A 14,137-nucleotide genomic window follows, 5' to 3' on the forward strand; every position below is an offset into this window, starting at 1 on the left:
TCTAAGGGGTGCTCAGAATCCTTCCTCCCAAGTTGCCAGGCTGGTTGGATTGTGGCTCCGGGGCAGAGTCTTGGCTTGGCCTGCCCTGCACAAGGTCCCCGGTTTAGTCCCCGGCAGCCGCAGGGGATGGGAAGACCCTCCTCTCTCTCTCTCTCTCTCTCTGCCTGCCCGAGACCTTGAGAAAGACAAGAGTGACTGATTCAGGACAAGGCAGCTTCACGGGTCCAGAGGAGCCGCCACAGCCCGAGAAGGCAGGGCCAGAACCTCAGAGACGCAGCAGCCCTCTTAGCTGGGCCCGAAGGGAACGGCACTGATTGATTCATAGCACAGATGAGTCCACGTTTATCGGGTGCAGCAGCCTCTTGTCCAAAACTCAACTTCCCCTGCAGCTGCAGAGGCTCCAGTAGTTAGAACAGATAAAAGACAGTCCTTCTTCACCCAAAGGGTGATGAACACATGGAATTCACTGCAAGCACAGCCAGCTCCAAGAAGGGACTGGATCAACATTTGGAGCAAAGGTCCATCCGTGCTATTAGCCACAAGGTATTGGTGGAACTCTCTGTCTGGGGCAGGGATGCTCTGGATTCTTGGTGCTTGGGGGGCACGGTGGGAGGGCTTCTAGTGTCCTGGCTCCACTGGTGGACCTCCTGATGGCACCTGGTTTTTTAACCACTGTGTGACACAGAGTGTTGGACTGGAGGGGCCACTGGCCCGATCCATCATGGCTTCTGGGGCACCCCCACCCCAAAGTGCCTGCCCCCTGGGCAGTTCAGAATCTCAGAGCAGCATCCTGCCAGATCAATCAGACCCGCGCTCTGTGGAGTCTGGCACCCTTTTCCCATAGCGGGCAGCTGCTTGCCCTGGGGGGCCAACAAGCAGGGCATTGGGCAAGGAAGCTAAGAGAGCCCTGCCAGTCTTGGCCAGAGGAAGAGGGAGCTCTTCCAGAAGGGCCTCTCGCCTGGCCCACTGCAGAGGACAGCCTGACTTGCTTTCACTGGCCTGGTCCTTCCGGCAGGGCACGGCGGGGGCAGCCCAAGCAAGGGGAAGGTCCCCAGAGCCGCAGCTCCTCCCTCCAAGAGGCAGGCTGGCTTACTTCTCCAGATAGACGCCAGAGAGGCTGTACACCTGCTCCATCTTCTGCAAGGTGATGTCCAGCTCCGAGCGCAGGGTGGGGGCCGAGGTGGACTGCTCCGGCTGGGAGAGCACCTGCTCCATCTTCTCGCTCACTTTGCCCAGGCTCTTCTTGATGCCCTCCAGCTCCAGGTGGATTTGCTGCCCAGAGAAGAAGGGAAGCAGGGGAGGAGCCCCGCCTGAGCACGCTGCACAACAGCTGCCATTGGCTGCACTGGGGCTGCTGTTCTTCCCTGCATGGGGAGGCCCAAACGCTCCCTCCCTCCCTCCCGGAGGGGATACCTGCTGGTCGCTGATGCGCTGGACACACTCCTTGGCGGGGTCTTTGTCAAGCGGCGAGCGGATTTTGTGGATGGTGCGGGACTCACAGCCCTCCAGCTGCAGGCGGATGTCCTTCAGCTGGGAAATGTAGTTCCTGCACAGAGACTCCTCCTGCTCACCTGCCCCCCCCCCGAAAAAGAACCAAACCATTCATGGCTGAGCCACAGCCGGCAAGAGACCCCCGGGGGAAGGCTCCAGGCTGGTCTGTGCCAGGAAGGGGGGGGCACCCAGGGTTCCCTTCCATGCTGGGCCCAGAGGCGGCATCATGGGGGGGGGCAGCAGGTAATGCCTCTCACTGCACCACAGACCCAAAGACACTCCCAAGCTCTCCTGACTGGCTCTGGGCAGACCAGCTAGGCCCTCCAGGAGACCCCCCTCCCCTCCCCCTGTGCCCAGCATGGCCCCACCTTTCTCCAGGCTGCGCAGCAGCAGCTCGTACTTCTGGGTGCAAGCGGTGTATTCACGCTGCACCTGCAGCCGGTCCTCCGGGAAGAAGTTCTGGGCGTCTTGGCTGTGGCGCAGGAACTCCTGGTAGCGGGCCTCCAGACTGCGGAGGGTCTGCCCGTAATCCTCCGGGGACATCGTCCGGAACTGAGGAAGAGGCGCTCGGTCGGTCACTAGGGAGGCACCATGGCCCTGGGCAGAGGGGGGGCTGGGGGAGGCTGGTGCAGGCCCAGAAGAAAAGTGGGGAGCGGAGTGGGGAGCGCGAGGGCCACGAGGGCAAATCCAGTCCCCAGTGGTGCAGGTCAAGAGCCCCACCCCCACCCCTCTGGGCGACCCGCAGCACCACCAGCTGGGAACGTTTCCGCCCTCTGTGTGGAAGGAAGCGGGACTTTGCCCGTGTGCAGAGTCTCGAGGGCAGCGCCTCAAGCCTGCCCAAAGCCAGGGCTCCCGGGGGTGGGGCACTCACGAGGAGGAGGGTCCAGGACTGGACCTGCTGGAAGTCTCGCTGGAGGCACTGCCAGCACAGCAGGCTCCTCAGGTCGATGTGCAGCTGTTGCCAGAGGCTGAGCAGGCCTTGGTGAGTGGCGTCCAGCCTGGGGGGGGGGGGGGGGAGAGCCACAGAAGCCTGAGTGTGGGAGGGGCAAGAGCAGCTCTCTCCACCCCCAGCCAGAGCCTCCCTCCCGCCCCTGTGACCCCCGGGGGAGCTGGGCTGACCTGGCAACGGCATCCAGGGCCTCCTTGTTGGGCGGGGGCACCAGGAAGCACACCGAGGGCACCACAGCCTCGCTTCCGGCCGCGTTCAACACCTTCCACTTGTAGGGCTGGGCGTTGCTCAGGAGGGTGCCGGAGTCCCCCTTGTGCACGGTGATCTGGGGAGGGGAAGGGGTGGGGGGAGAGCAAGCAGAGAGGAATGAGGCCTCCGCCCCAGACAGAGAGTGCCCCAGAGCAGGCACTCAAAATGAGAGAGAGGAAAGCGAAGATTCAGAGCAGCAAACGTTGTCCATGCGAGGCAACGGATGAAAGAGTCAACCACGTGGTCAGTGCCTGACTGTAAGGAACATCCCAACAGAGTTGCAGCAGGGTTGCACTGGAATCTTTGCAAGCAGTACGGCCAAGGACCATTCCCTAGAAGGCTTTCCAGGAACTCATGAGCATAACTTATTTGCAATGCCCTCCCCCCCGCCACGCACCTCCACTTGCTTGTAGTCGCAGACGGCCTGGAGAGGCAGGCGGCCCTTGAGGGGGGTGGTGGGGCTCCGCGGCTTCAGCTGGACCACCGCCTTGGCCCGCTTGGCAAGCCCCGCCAGCTGCGCCTGGTACTCGGCCAGGTGCTCCTTCTCCTCCTAGGGCAGAAAGGGGAGTGGGCATGAAGAGGACACGGGGGACCGCCACGCCCGCCCCACAGCCCCCACGGGGCTCACCAGGGAGTCCTGCAGCAGGTCCTCCAGGCGCGTCACTGTAACGGAGCGGTCACAGGCAAACTTCTTCCGCATGGTCTCCTGGGTCTTGCGCAGGAACTCCTCCGCTTCCTTCACATCGGCAAAGAACTGGGGGGCGGAGGGAAACCACCGTTTGCCACCCACTGCAGCTCCACTTTGGGGTCTCCAGCGGCTGTGCAAAGACGCTCTGTTGTCCCCTGGCCTCATCCTCCCTCCCTCCCTCCCCTGCGACCTGGCAGGGGACAGCACCCCCCCCCCCCGCTACCTGGAAGTAGTTTGTGTTCTCCTTCAGGTGTGCCTCAATGCAACAACACAGCTGCAGCATCCAGCTCCACTGGGTCTGCAGGGCGGCCTGGAACGCCTGGCAGGGAGGGAGAGAGGGGGGGGGGGGTCACAGATCCTGCAAGCCTGGGGGGGAGGAGGGACTGTGCATCCTCTGAGGCCAAAGGGGAGGGGAGGGCCCACGATGGCTCAGGGTGATAAGGGCAGGATGTGGCCAGCCGATAAGAGCCTCGGGAAACTTATGACTGACCCCCCCCGCCCCCGTGGCTCAGCCTCCCTTCCCCTGGCCCCACCTCCACCGTGGGTTTGCCCGGGTGCCCTTCTCGCAGCAGCCGGTCTCCCGTGTTCTGGATCTCCTTGACCTTCCGCTCCCGCTGCTCCAGCTCTCGCATCAGCCCCTGCAAACAGAGGAGCCTTGAGCATGCGCAGAAGGCAGCGGTGGCGCCTCTGCAGCCCCTCCCCCCGAGCCTGCCAAGCCATACCGAGTAGCTCTCCTTTTTGGCCGCCATGTTGCTGTTGCGCTCGCTCCAGTCGTAGTTGACCTCCTCCTCCTCCTTCTCGTTCAGCCACATCAGCTCCTTGGTGGCAGCCGCCACGAACGCGTACAGGCTCTCCAGGTGCCGCAGCCGGGCCTTGGAGGAGTTCTGCCCCAAGACAGCCACCGTGAGGGAGGGAAGGAGGGAGGGAGCCCCGGGCCTGCCCCCCGGAGAACAAGACCCCTGGACCCCGCCCACAACTGGCCACACCCGGAATTCTGCTTTCATTCCCCACTGCAGGCCACACTCATTCCAAAACCTGCAGCCCAAAAGTAGAGGCGAAAGGGTGCCGCCCTGCTCACCAGCAGCTTGGCATACTGTCCGTCCAGCTTGGCCAGGCAATCCCGGTAGGCCCCACGAGGGCCAGGTGAGAGCTGGGCCTGCAGGACGGGGAGGGAGAAGACTGCGGTGAGCTCTGGGCACCAGCGACAGAGACGGGGCAGCCCCTGCCTCCTCTGCCCTCCCCTGCCAGGGGCGCTCACCTCGTCTGCACGGGCCCTCTCGATCTTGGCGTGGAACTCCTCGATGGACTGCTGCAGGCCCCGGTGGCTGCCCAGCTGCGACTCCACAGTGGGCAGGTCAATGCCCCACTCGGCCCCGCTGATGCGCCGCTGGTTCTCTTCCACCCAGGCCAGCAAGTCCTGCAGGTAACGCAGCGTGACGTCCTCCAGCTCCTGCCAGGGCCGCTGCGTGGCAGGCACAGTGACCGGGGTGATGGGCGCGGCGCCCGACTTCAGGCGGAGGTTGTATTCCGTGCGGATAGCCACCAGGCGCTCATGCAGGCGGTAGACCCTGTGGGGGGGAGGGGGTGAGGGGGCTGCCCGCTGGGGTTGGCAGCGATTTCCAGATGCAGCAGGCCACACAAAGCCCCGTGGCTGCTGCTGCTGCTGCTGCAAGGGCCTCCTCATGAAGCGCAGCAGGCAAGGGGGAGGACCTCTGCCTGCATTACCAGCGGCTGCCATGAGGAACGGGGGGGCGCTCTCAGCACGGCTGACCTGCGATACATCTGCTCGCCCTGCGGGTGGCGCCCGTCCTTGAGGGCCTGCACGTCATTGAAGAGCAGGCGGATCATGGCATCGGCCTTGTCCAGGTCTCGCTCCACCTCGCCCGACTTCTGCGGGGCCCTGCCCGCGTTCAGCAGCCGGATGTCCTGGCAGGAAACACCCAGCAGCGTTCAGCCTCCGCCAGAGGCCCCGGCCCCCCTCCCCCCTCCATGCAGGGGGGGCGCCTCACCGACTGCAGGAGGGTGTCGGCCTGGTTGAGCTGCTCTTCGCAGAGCCCGGACTCCATCTGGAGCTTGCTGACGATGCGCTGCAGCCTCTCCAGCCTGCGGAAGGAGAAAGCAGGAGGGTCTCTCAGGGCTCCCCCCATCCCTGGCCGGACCTTGCCTGCCTCCCTCCCTCCCTCGTGGGGCCAGGGATTCACCCACAGCTGCTGGATCGGTCCCAGCCCCGCTAGCACAGTCCTCCCTCAGCCGCTGCTCCAGGGCTCAAGCAGGGCCCTTTCCTGAGGAGTGCCACAGGCCAGAGGGTGGTGACTCACCCGCCACTGCGTGTTTCCCATTAGGGCTGGGCTGGGCTAGCAGGGAGGGAGGGAGAGAGACACCAAACTGGGCTCTTATGCTCTCCCCCTCCCGAGGCCTGCTTTCCAGGACGGGGCGGCTAAGAAACCAGCCTGCAGCCAACTCCAGGCAGTGCTGTGGGGTGTAGCAACCAGAGGGCCAGGCCAGGGGCTCACTGGGGGACCTGGGGACAGGCCTCTGCTCCGTCACAGAAACCCTCTCAGAAAACACACCCTCAGTCTCCCAGGGCTCTTGTGAGGATAAACAGAGGACAGGTGAGGTGACCGCTGGGCACAAATGAAATAACTAAACGGGCTTCAGCCATACAGTGAGTCTCCCCAGAGCACACTTGCTGCCCCATTCAGCCAACCCCCAGCCTCTTCAGCACCTTTCGAACTCGGAGCGCAGCAGCTTCTCTCGTTCCAGAATGGCCACATGCAGCTTGCCCCACTCCTTCTCCACATCCAGGGGGTGGTAGCCGGCGGGCACCTTCACCTGCCCAGACTGCACGGCAGGCTGCTCCAGCCGGGGAGGGAGAGGAGGCACAGTCAGACCGGGGCCAGGGCCCGCGAGGCGCAGGGGTCAAGAGGTGGGTGGCAGACCCCCCCCCCCCCCCCAAAAAAAGACAGGGGCTGCTCTGCAGTGGCACCTCTGCATCTGTTTCTTTCCTTGGAAACCTGACCGGAGGCCGCTACAGCTTGAAGAACCGTTTCTTCCCCCCTCCCCGCCCAGGCTTGTGGACGGCACCGTCTGGAGGCATGCCCCGCCCCCGCCCCACGGATGACCCAGCTCAAATGACCAATGGGGGGGGGAGACAGGGGAAGCAGGGCAGAACCCCCCCCCCCCCTCACCTCCAGGGACTGATAGATGGCCTTGGAGCGGTTCTTGTCGGACTCCTTGGCCGGCAGCTCCGTCTCCTTGAACTTCAGGAACTGGCGCCACAGGACCTAGGGGGGGGGGCAGAGGCATTAGGCAAGGCCCCCCCCAGCAAGGCCTGGGAGGTGCCGCCTCCCCATCCCCAAGACAGCCCCCTCCCGATGCAACCAAGATGGCAGCAGCTCCGCCCAGGTCAGAAAGGCCCAGGGCCTCCACAGGCATCCCGAAGAGCGGCCAAGCAGAGAGCTCTGGCAAAACAGACCACATCCTCCCTCCCCCCCACCCCAGGCCTTTCCGGTGAGCATCCCGCCTGGGCACGCCCGCTCCCAGCTCCAGCAACAGCAAGGAGAAGAGCTCTTTCATCCCACGCCAGCAGCCGGCGAGGGAGTGCCCAGAATGGAACGTGCTGGCACGCACCCAGCGCCCCAGAGGAAGAGAGGCGGCCCAGCTCCTCCGCAGGGAGACGGCTCTCCAGACGCCACCTGCCCCAGCCCAGCCCCCCCTCAACCCTGGCTGCTGCCCCTGAAGGAAACAAGCAAGCCCGGAGAAGCAGGAGAGGGGGCAGAGTTCCCCAGGGGGCAGCCCTCAGCAGACGCCCCCCCCACCTCGCTCTCACCTCAATCTCCTCATAGCTGGCGGGGAACTTCCGCTCCTCAAAGACCACCGTGTGGTGCCGGATCCAGTGCAGGAGCAGCGTCACCACCTCCGAGTACTCCTGCCAGCGCAGCTGCAACTCCTGGGGGAGGGAGAGCGCCATCGCTGCACTCAGCTCCCTGCCCCACCCGGCCCCTCCCTGGACCCCCACTCACGTTGGCCAGGCCCCGCCCCACCCGGCCCCTCCCTGGCCCCCCACTCACGTTGGCCAGACCCCGCCCCACCCAGCCCCCCACTCACGTTGGCCAGGCCCCGCCCCACCCGGCCCCTCCCTGGCCCCCCACTCACGTTGGCCAGGCCCCGCCCCACCCGGCCCCCCACTCACATTGGCCAGACCCCACCCCACCCAGCCCCCCACTCACATTGGCCAGGCCCCGCCCCACCCGGCCCCCCACTCACGTTGGCCAGGCCCCGCCCCACCCGGCCCCTCCCTGGACCCCCACTCACGTTGGCCAGACCCCGCCCCGCCCAGCCCCCACTCACGTTGGCCAGGCCCCGCCCCACCCGGCCCCTCCCTGGCCCCCCACTCACGTTGGCCTTGACTCCATCCTGTACGTCCGGCACGCGAGGCATGGCGTCGTAGAGTGAGGAGACGTATGTGATGATGGACTTCTCATCGGGCTGAGGCACGTCAACATCTGCAGCAGGGGAGGGAAAGGTCAGCACTCCCCAAGGGGGAAAGGCCAGCCCCCAAGGGAGGAGGGAGGGAGGGTGGGGATACCTTCAGGGTCCAGCAGCCGGGTCACCCCCAACTCGTGCTCTGCCACTGAGAAGGCCTGCTCCAGGTTCTCCACATTGGCCTGCCGATAGACCTTGTTCATATCGATCAACATTGGCCTGGGTGGAAAAGTGGAGCCATGAGGAAAAGAGGATGCCCCCCGACCCCCCCAAACAAGGAGCCCCCTCCTCAGGGCATCCACGCACCCCCTCCCCCTTTCGAGGCTGCAAGATGGAACCCCCCAGCTCCACTGGACTCTAGGAGGGGGAGGGGGCTAGTGAAAGCTGGGGAGGCTGAACAAGGCCCCCCCCCCGCACAAAGCAGCAGAAGCAGAACAACCCCCCCCCCCCCCACAAGACTGCCCATGCAAGCCTTTCTAGTGAGCATAACTAAAGCAGGTAGTAAAATTTTGCTTCCCCAGGAGACAGGAGACACACACACTCATCCAATGTCTTTGTGACAAGGGGCGCCCACAGCCCTGACTAAAGCCTCCCAAGGATCTTCTCTGGGGTGGGGCACTTCCTCCCCAGGCTGTGTCCTGAGGGCCTTTATGTGGGGCAGGGGGCACCACTGCACCTTCCACCTTCACCCAGACATGCGATGTGGGGGGGGTGGGGTCAGAAGCAGCGGCAGAGACAGGGAATCACAGGAGGAGGAAGAGGGAGCCACCATGGCAGGTTCAAGAAGCAAGACCTTGGGACATGGAGGGCTCCCCCCCCCACACACACAGACCAGCTGACCAGAGAAGTGGGGCCTGAGAGACAGCAGGGGGCACTTGGGGGGCAAAGAACCCGGGGGGGGGGGCTCAGAGGGCAGGATGCTGCCTGGAGCAGTTCTCAATGGCAAAGTCTTGCTAATCAAAGCAGCAAAAAACGCACAAGAACAACTTCAACCATCTAGCCAGGCCCTTCCCCCCCCCCCCCCCAGCTTGTACCCCCCCTGGATTAACAGCTAAATGCAGCTAGAGAGTTCCTCAGTGGAAGGGCGGCTTCCTCCTCCGGAGGTGGGGGGTGGGCTCTCCTTCCCTGGAGGTTTCTAAACAGAGGCTAGATGGCCATCTGACAGCAATGTGGATCCTGCGGATTGAGGGAGAGGAGTTTGAGAGTTTAGAGTGGTTCCTCAGTGGAACAGGCTCCCTCCTCGGGAGGTGGGGGGTGGGCTCTCCTTCCCTGGAGGTTTTTGAGCAGAGGCTAGGTGGCCACCTGACAGCAATGAGGGTCCTGTGAATCAGGCAGATCATGAGAAGGAGGGCAGGAAGGGCTGCCTCAGTGCTTGGTTCTCGTGGCCCTTTCTGACACGCCCTGGGAAATGCTGATTGACACTTTGGAGTCAGGAGCTGTTTTTCTCCAGGCCAGCTTGGCCCCAGGGATCCTGGAGGGCTTTTCTGCCATCTTCTGGGCACGGGGCAAGGATCAGTGGGGATGTGTGTGTGTGTGTGTGTGTAGGGGGGGAGAGGTATTTATTCAGTTAGTTCTATTTCTGTCCCGCCATTCCCACCGAAGCAGGCTCAGGGCAGCAAACAAGGCCAACAGGCAAGGAATCCATAAACCGAATAAAACGAGGTGCAGCTACAACTTCAAAACATTCAGCACAGCAAAGACAGTAAGCAGCATTAAGTATTGTTTCCCTAATCTTTTCCACTGTGATTTCGAACGTCAGTCCAAATCTCCAGGTATAGTTCAGATCTAGAAGTGGGCTCTTCCATTTGTCCAGCACGTTAACATTTCCCCTGAGGCCAGACAAGAGTCCCGGAGTTTAACCATCAAAGGCTTGGTGGAAGAGCTCCGCCTGCAAAAGATCCCGCAGGGCCCTAATCTCTTCAGGGAGCTCATTTCACCAGGGTGGGGCTGCAGCTGAGAAGACCCTGCTCGGGTTGCAGCCAACCTGGCTTCTTCTCTAGGGCAAGGAATTGAAAGGAGATTTTGGAATCCAGACCGTAGTACTTTCTGGGGAACATATGGGGAAAGGCATGCAGGTCCCTGGCCTTATAGGGCTTTAAAGGTAAGAACCAGCACCTTGAAATGAATCCAGTATGCCACCGGTCAGTGCAGGCTGGATGTGTTCTCACAAGGACAGCCCAGGTGCAGCATTCTGCACCAGTTGAAGCTTCTGGATTTGAGACAAGGGCAGCCCCAGGTAGAAAGCATTACAGTAGTCTAGTCTGTGAAACTGATGGCCCCGGAGGCCCCTTCCAACTCCATGACTCTAGGATCTCCTACGAAGGAGTCATTTTCTAGGCTGAAGGAGCAGAATCCTCTGGGCTGGCCTCTTCTGTGATGTGTGGCAGGAGAGAACCACGGGCTAGAGCAGCCTCCATTTCTGTGGGGCCAGTGCAGCCTGAGGGAGTGGTGGAAGGGGGGAAGCTAAGTTGAACTTTTGGCAACTCAAGCCCCACAGCTGAGTCACAGCAGGTCGCACGCCTGCTGCCCCCACCCCCCGGAACATCTTAGACGCCAGTGCCCACAGGAGTCGAAAGGGCCTCAGCCCCACGCAGGATCCCCCCCTTGTTCTCTCCGCCCCTCTCAGTAATCCAATCTCCCCACAAGACTCCAGGAAGCAAAGCCAGGCACAACCCACCCCCCACTCCCCCAAGAGCTCCTTTCTGCCCCCAAGTGTGGCCCGTCTGCCCCCCCCTCCCTACCACCAGACAACAGCTGGTCTCTTGGAGGTCCCAGGAGAACAGAGCCAGCAGCATCCACAAATGCCAGAACGAAACAGGAAGTGCATCACAAGGGTGCACGACCCTCTCCTCCACAGGCAACGCGCACAGAGTTCTCCCTCACCCAGCCCATCCCCGGGTGCGAAAGATCCCAGCAGGAAGCCACAGAAATCCCCCAGGGAGAGATGCCTACACTTCGCGGAGACGCAGCGCGGAGTGAATGGAGTACAAGGAGCCGCAGATGTTCCTGCCTTCCTCCTCCGGTGCCCAGCCCTCTGTCGCAGGGGATTGCTGTAGCCAGCCCAGGCCTGCCCCACCGGAGGCCTCCTCACGCAGCACCAGAAGCCGCTCCTCGGCCACCCGCGGGGATCCCAATGCCCCCGCCAGCCCCTGTTGCCCGGCCTTCGGCCGCACTCGCGGATGCCCACTCATGGACATGGCAGGGCCCAGGGGTGCAACAAAGAGCCTCCGGTCCCACCACCCCACCTGCACCGAGTGGAGCACGCCAGCCCAAGCACTTGATCCCCACCCTACGTCCCCCCACGTGTGGGCGGGGCGGCTTCTGCTCCGACTTGTTTCAGTTCCTTGGTTCCAAGGAGGGAGCGGCTGCCACGCCCTGCGCCTGGCACCGGGGTCTGTGAGCAAAGCACAGGGGGCAGAGGAGGCGCCCCAAGCCTGTGGGGAGGAGAGACAGAAGAGGGGGGAGGGGGCCACAGCAGGGAGGGCCGTGCGTGAAGCTGCCTTCCACTCAATCAGGCCAGTCCATCCATCAGGTTCCTCCAGGTCTCTCAGCCTGGCAGCAGCTGCCCAGGGCTTCTGGGGAGGAGTCAAGCAGCCTGGCAGCAGGCCCTGCAGCAGAGCAGCACGGGGCGGGCATAGAAGGCAGTGCCAGAGCAAGCTGTCGGGAGCCAGATCCACACCTACGGGGGCCCTCCCCAGCCAGCCTGGGGGCACCAGAACAGGCTGCTGCTGCTGCGTTGGCACACGACAGGCCACAACACATGCCAGGGGGCAAGAGACAGCAGCTGCTCCACAGGGCCCCACCCAAGTCAGAGGAGGCAAAGCGCAGGCCTCAGCCACACCCAGCCGGAGCTTCCTGATGCAGAGAAAATGCTCCTCCCCCCCCCCCACAGCAACCCCTGGCTGCAGCTGCACTCCTCTGGCCAGGCAGCCCCACAGCCTCGCGGAGGGGAGGACAAGCCATGCAGCCACACCCACGACTGCCAAGGCAGAGGCTGAGTCAGAGCACGGGGGGGGGGGGGGGAGGACTGGCTTTGCTGAAGACCGCCGGAGAAGAGAGCCGCAAGTTCCACTGACCACACCCTGCAGAGGCTGCCTGCCCCCCCACAGGCTGGCCCGAGAAGAGCCCCCATCTGGCCTCAATCACACAGAAGGCTGCTAGCTGGCTGCCCAAGGCTACTGAGCTGGGAGAGTCCGGCGGGAGAGGCTGCAGGGTTCCCAAGACCTTGCCTGGCCCTCAGTTCCGCCCCCCACCCCCACCCCTGGGAACGGCCACCGTACAGAAGGCCAAGCCTCGGGGCAGCTCCACAAAGAGCAGGCAAGGATTTGCGGGGGGGGGGGGAGATACTCAGGAGCTCCTAGAGCAGCCCCCCCCCCCGGGCTGCCCATGCTCCAGGGCCCAGGCTGGCAGGGGTGGCGGAGACCAGAGTCAGTCCCGGTTGGCCTGGCTAGGAAGGACCCCCTCTCCTGCCAGGGAAGGTTGCTGGGCGGCCTCAGACCCCCCAAACCCTCCACCCGGCCTGCCCCAGAGGACAGCCGTGGTGAGAAAGTCAAGAACTGCCTCCTGAAAGGGAGGGAAGAAAAGCCGTGTGCAAATAAAGGCAACCCCCCCCAAGCGGCCCACCTTCACCAGGGGACTCCTAGTGGCCTCAGCTGCCCCCAAAGGCCACGGCCAAAGCAAGAGGAGGAAACGGGGGGTGGGGGTGGGTGGCTGGCTGGCGGGGAGAAGGGCCTCCCCAAAAGGCTTGACCTGCTGCAGTTGGGGGAAGGAGCCTGCATCCAGGGCAGAGGTCCGTTCATCACCTTCCTGACGCCAACAGAGCTGTTTTGGGGCATGCCCCTCCATCCCGCCAGGCACGTGCCACGCTGGGCAAAGGCCAGACAGCCTCTCACCGTAGAGCAAACAAAGTGGTGTCCTGCCACACCCCGAACAACCCAGAGGCTCCCCTTCCTCTTCTCCTGCCTCCCTCTCCACCCCCCATGCCTGCTGCCCCCACATCTGCTCCTTACTTGTGCCGGTGGATGATGGCGTTGAAGAGGCGCCCGTCGCGCCAGCTGGTGGTGAAGTTGTCGCAGCGCAGGCCCTGGTACCCCTCCACCATGCGCTGAGACCACAGCAGCAGCTTCTCCTTGGCCGTCATGTCCTCCGACTGGCCGCTCACCTGGATGTCGGAGATCTTGGGGCGAGAGTGGGGGCACAGGAGGGCACCGTGAAAACAGAGGCCCTCGAGGGAGACGCGCCCAACATGCCTGCAGACGGAGCTCGGGGCCAAGGGGAGCAGCAGTGCCCACCACCGGCCCCAGTCCCAGCCTGACCTCCCACCCAGGGTTCCTGAGGGCATGGGAACTGGCCAGGTCCCCCCTGTGCTGTGCTCCTCCAGGGAGCTCCTTGCTGAGGCAAAGTGATGGTATCGCTTTACTTTGTTCCGCTCAGACCTCACTTCTCCACCCACCCAAAGAGGGATGAACACATGGAAGTCACTGCCACAGAAGGTGGCGGCTACAAGCATAGCCAGCTTCAAGAGGGGACTGGATCAACATCTGGAGCAGAGGTCCATCGGTGGCTATTAGCCACAGTGTATTATTGGAACTCTCTGTCTGGGGCAGTGATGCTCTGGATTCTTGGTGCTTGGAGGGGCACAGTGGGAGGGCTTCTAATGTCCTGGCCCCACTGATGGACCTCCTGATGGCACCTGGTTTATTTGGCCACTGTATGACCCAGAGTGTTGGACTGGAGGGGCCATTGGCCTGATCCAACATGGCTTCTCTTATGTTATATGTACTCTTACGATTGTGTTCATTTTTGGGCATCACAGTTTAAGAAGGATCTAGACAAGCTGGAAGGGATCCAGAGGAAGGCGACGAAGATAGTGAGAGGTCTGGAGACCAAGTCCTATGAGGAAAGGCTGAAGGAGCTGGGGATGTTTAGCCTGGAGAGGAGGCGGCTGAGAGGTGATATGATCACCATCTTCAAACACTTGAAGGGCTATCATCTAGAGCAGGGGTCCTCAAACTATGGCCCACAGGCCAGATGCGGCCCGCTGAGGATGTTTATGCGGCCCGCCAGGTTATGGCAAAATCAGACCGGAAGTGACGTTCGACCTAAACTTGCATTAGCAAAGCACACTTCCGGCACTGGGCTGAGGCGGCGGAGACAGAGTGTGAGGTGATACCGAGGTGAGGTGATTCCGAGGTGAGGTGAGTTCCCAGGCCGGGGTGTGTGGTGTGGGGAAGGGAGAGAGATGCAGAAGACGGAGAACTGACGGCCCGTGGCCT

General features: G+C 63.0%; 1 protein-coding gene across 17 annotated transcripts in view; it reads right to left on the reverse strand.

Moving 5' to 3' along the window:
• Positions 1 to 14,137, reverse strand: part of PLEC (plectin) — a 95,962-nt gene that overhangs the window by 18,730 nt on the left and 63,095 nt on the right. For 16 of the 17 annotated variants that reach the window (XM_060243124.1, XM_060243122.1, XM_060243123.1 and 13 more), the window contains 20 exons: positions 12,872 to 13,038; positions 7,966 to 8,081; positions 7,776 to 7,882; positions 7,207 to 7,326; positions 6,566 to 6,661; positions 6,103 to 6,230; positions 5,387 to 5,480; positions 5,149 to 5,303; positions 4,636 to 4,945; positions 4,456 to 4,533; positions 4,100 to 4,261; positions 3,911 to 4,015; positions 3,601 to 3,696; positions 3,318 to 3,443; positions 3,087 to 3,239; positions 2,611 to 2,765; positions 2,363 to 2,489; positions 1,860 to 2,043; positions 1,414 to 1,571; positions 1,094 to 1,272 (listed from right to left, as the gene is read on the reverse strand). In XM_060243124.1, coding sequence (XP_060099107.1) covers positions 1,094 to 1,272; positions 1,414 to 1,571; positions 1,860 to 2,043; positions 2,363 to 2,489; positions 2,611 to 2,765; positions 3,087 to 3,239; positions 3,318 to 3,443; positions 3,601 to 3,696; positions 3,911 to 4,015; positions 4,100 to 4,261; positions 4,456 to 4,533; positions 4,636 to 4,945; positions 5,149 to 5,303; positions 5,387 to 5,480; positions 6,103 to 6,230; positions 6,566 to 6,661; positions 7,207 to 7,326; positions 7,776 to 7,882; positions 7,966 to 8,081; positions 12,872 to 13,038 — 2,816 coding nt within the window. Of the gene's footprint in view, positions 1 to 1,093; positions 1,273 to 1,413; positions 1,572 to 1,859; positions 2,044 to 2,362; positions 2,490 to 2,610; positions 2,766 to 3,086; positions 3,240 to 3,317; positions 3,444 to 3,600; positions 3,697 to 3,910; positions 4,016 to 4,099; positions 4,262 to 4,455; positions 4,534 to 4,635; positions 4,946 to 5,148; positions 5,304 to 5,386; positions 5,481 to 6,102; positions 6,231 to 6,565; positions 6,662 to 7,206; positions 7,327 to 7,775; positions 7,883 to 7,965; positions 8,082 to 10,814; positions 10,896 to 12,871; positions 13,039 to 14,137 lie in introns of those variants that run through there. The other variant, XM_060243139.1, reaches the window with a different exon arrangement.

This window comes from Heteronotia binoei, chromosome 7 (genome assembly GCF_032191835.1).
Source record: "Heteronotia binoei isolate CCM8104 ecotype False Entrance Well chromosome 7, APGP_CSIRO_Hbin_v1, whole genome shotgun sequence".
NCBI lineage: Eukaryota > Metazoa > Chordata > Lepidosauria > Squamata > Gekkonidae > Heteronotia > Heteronotia binoei.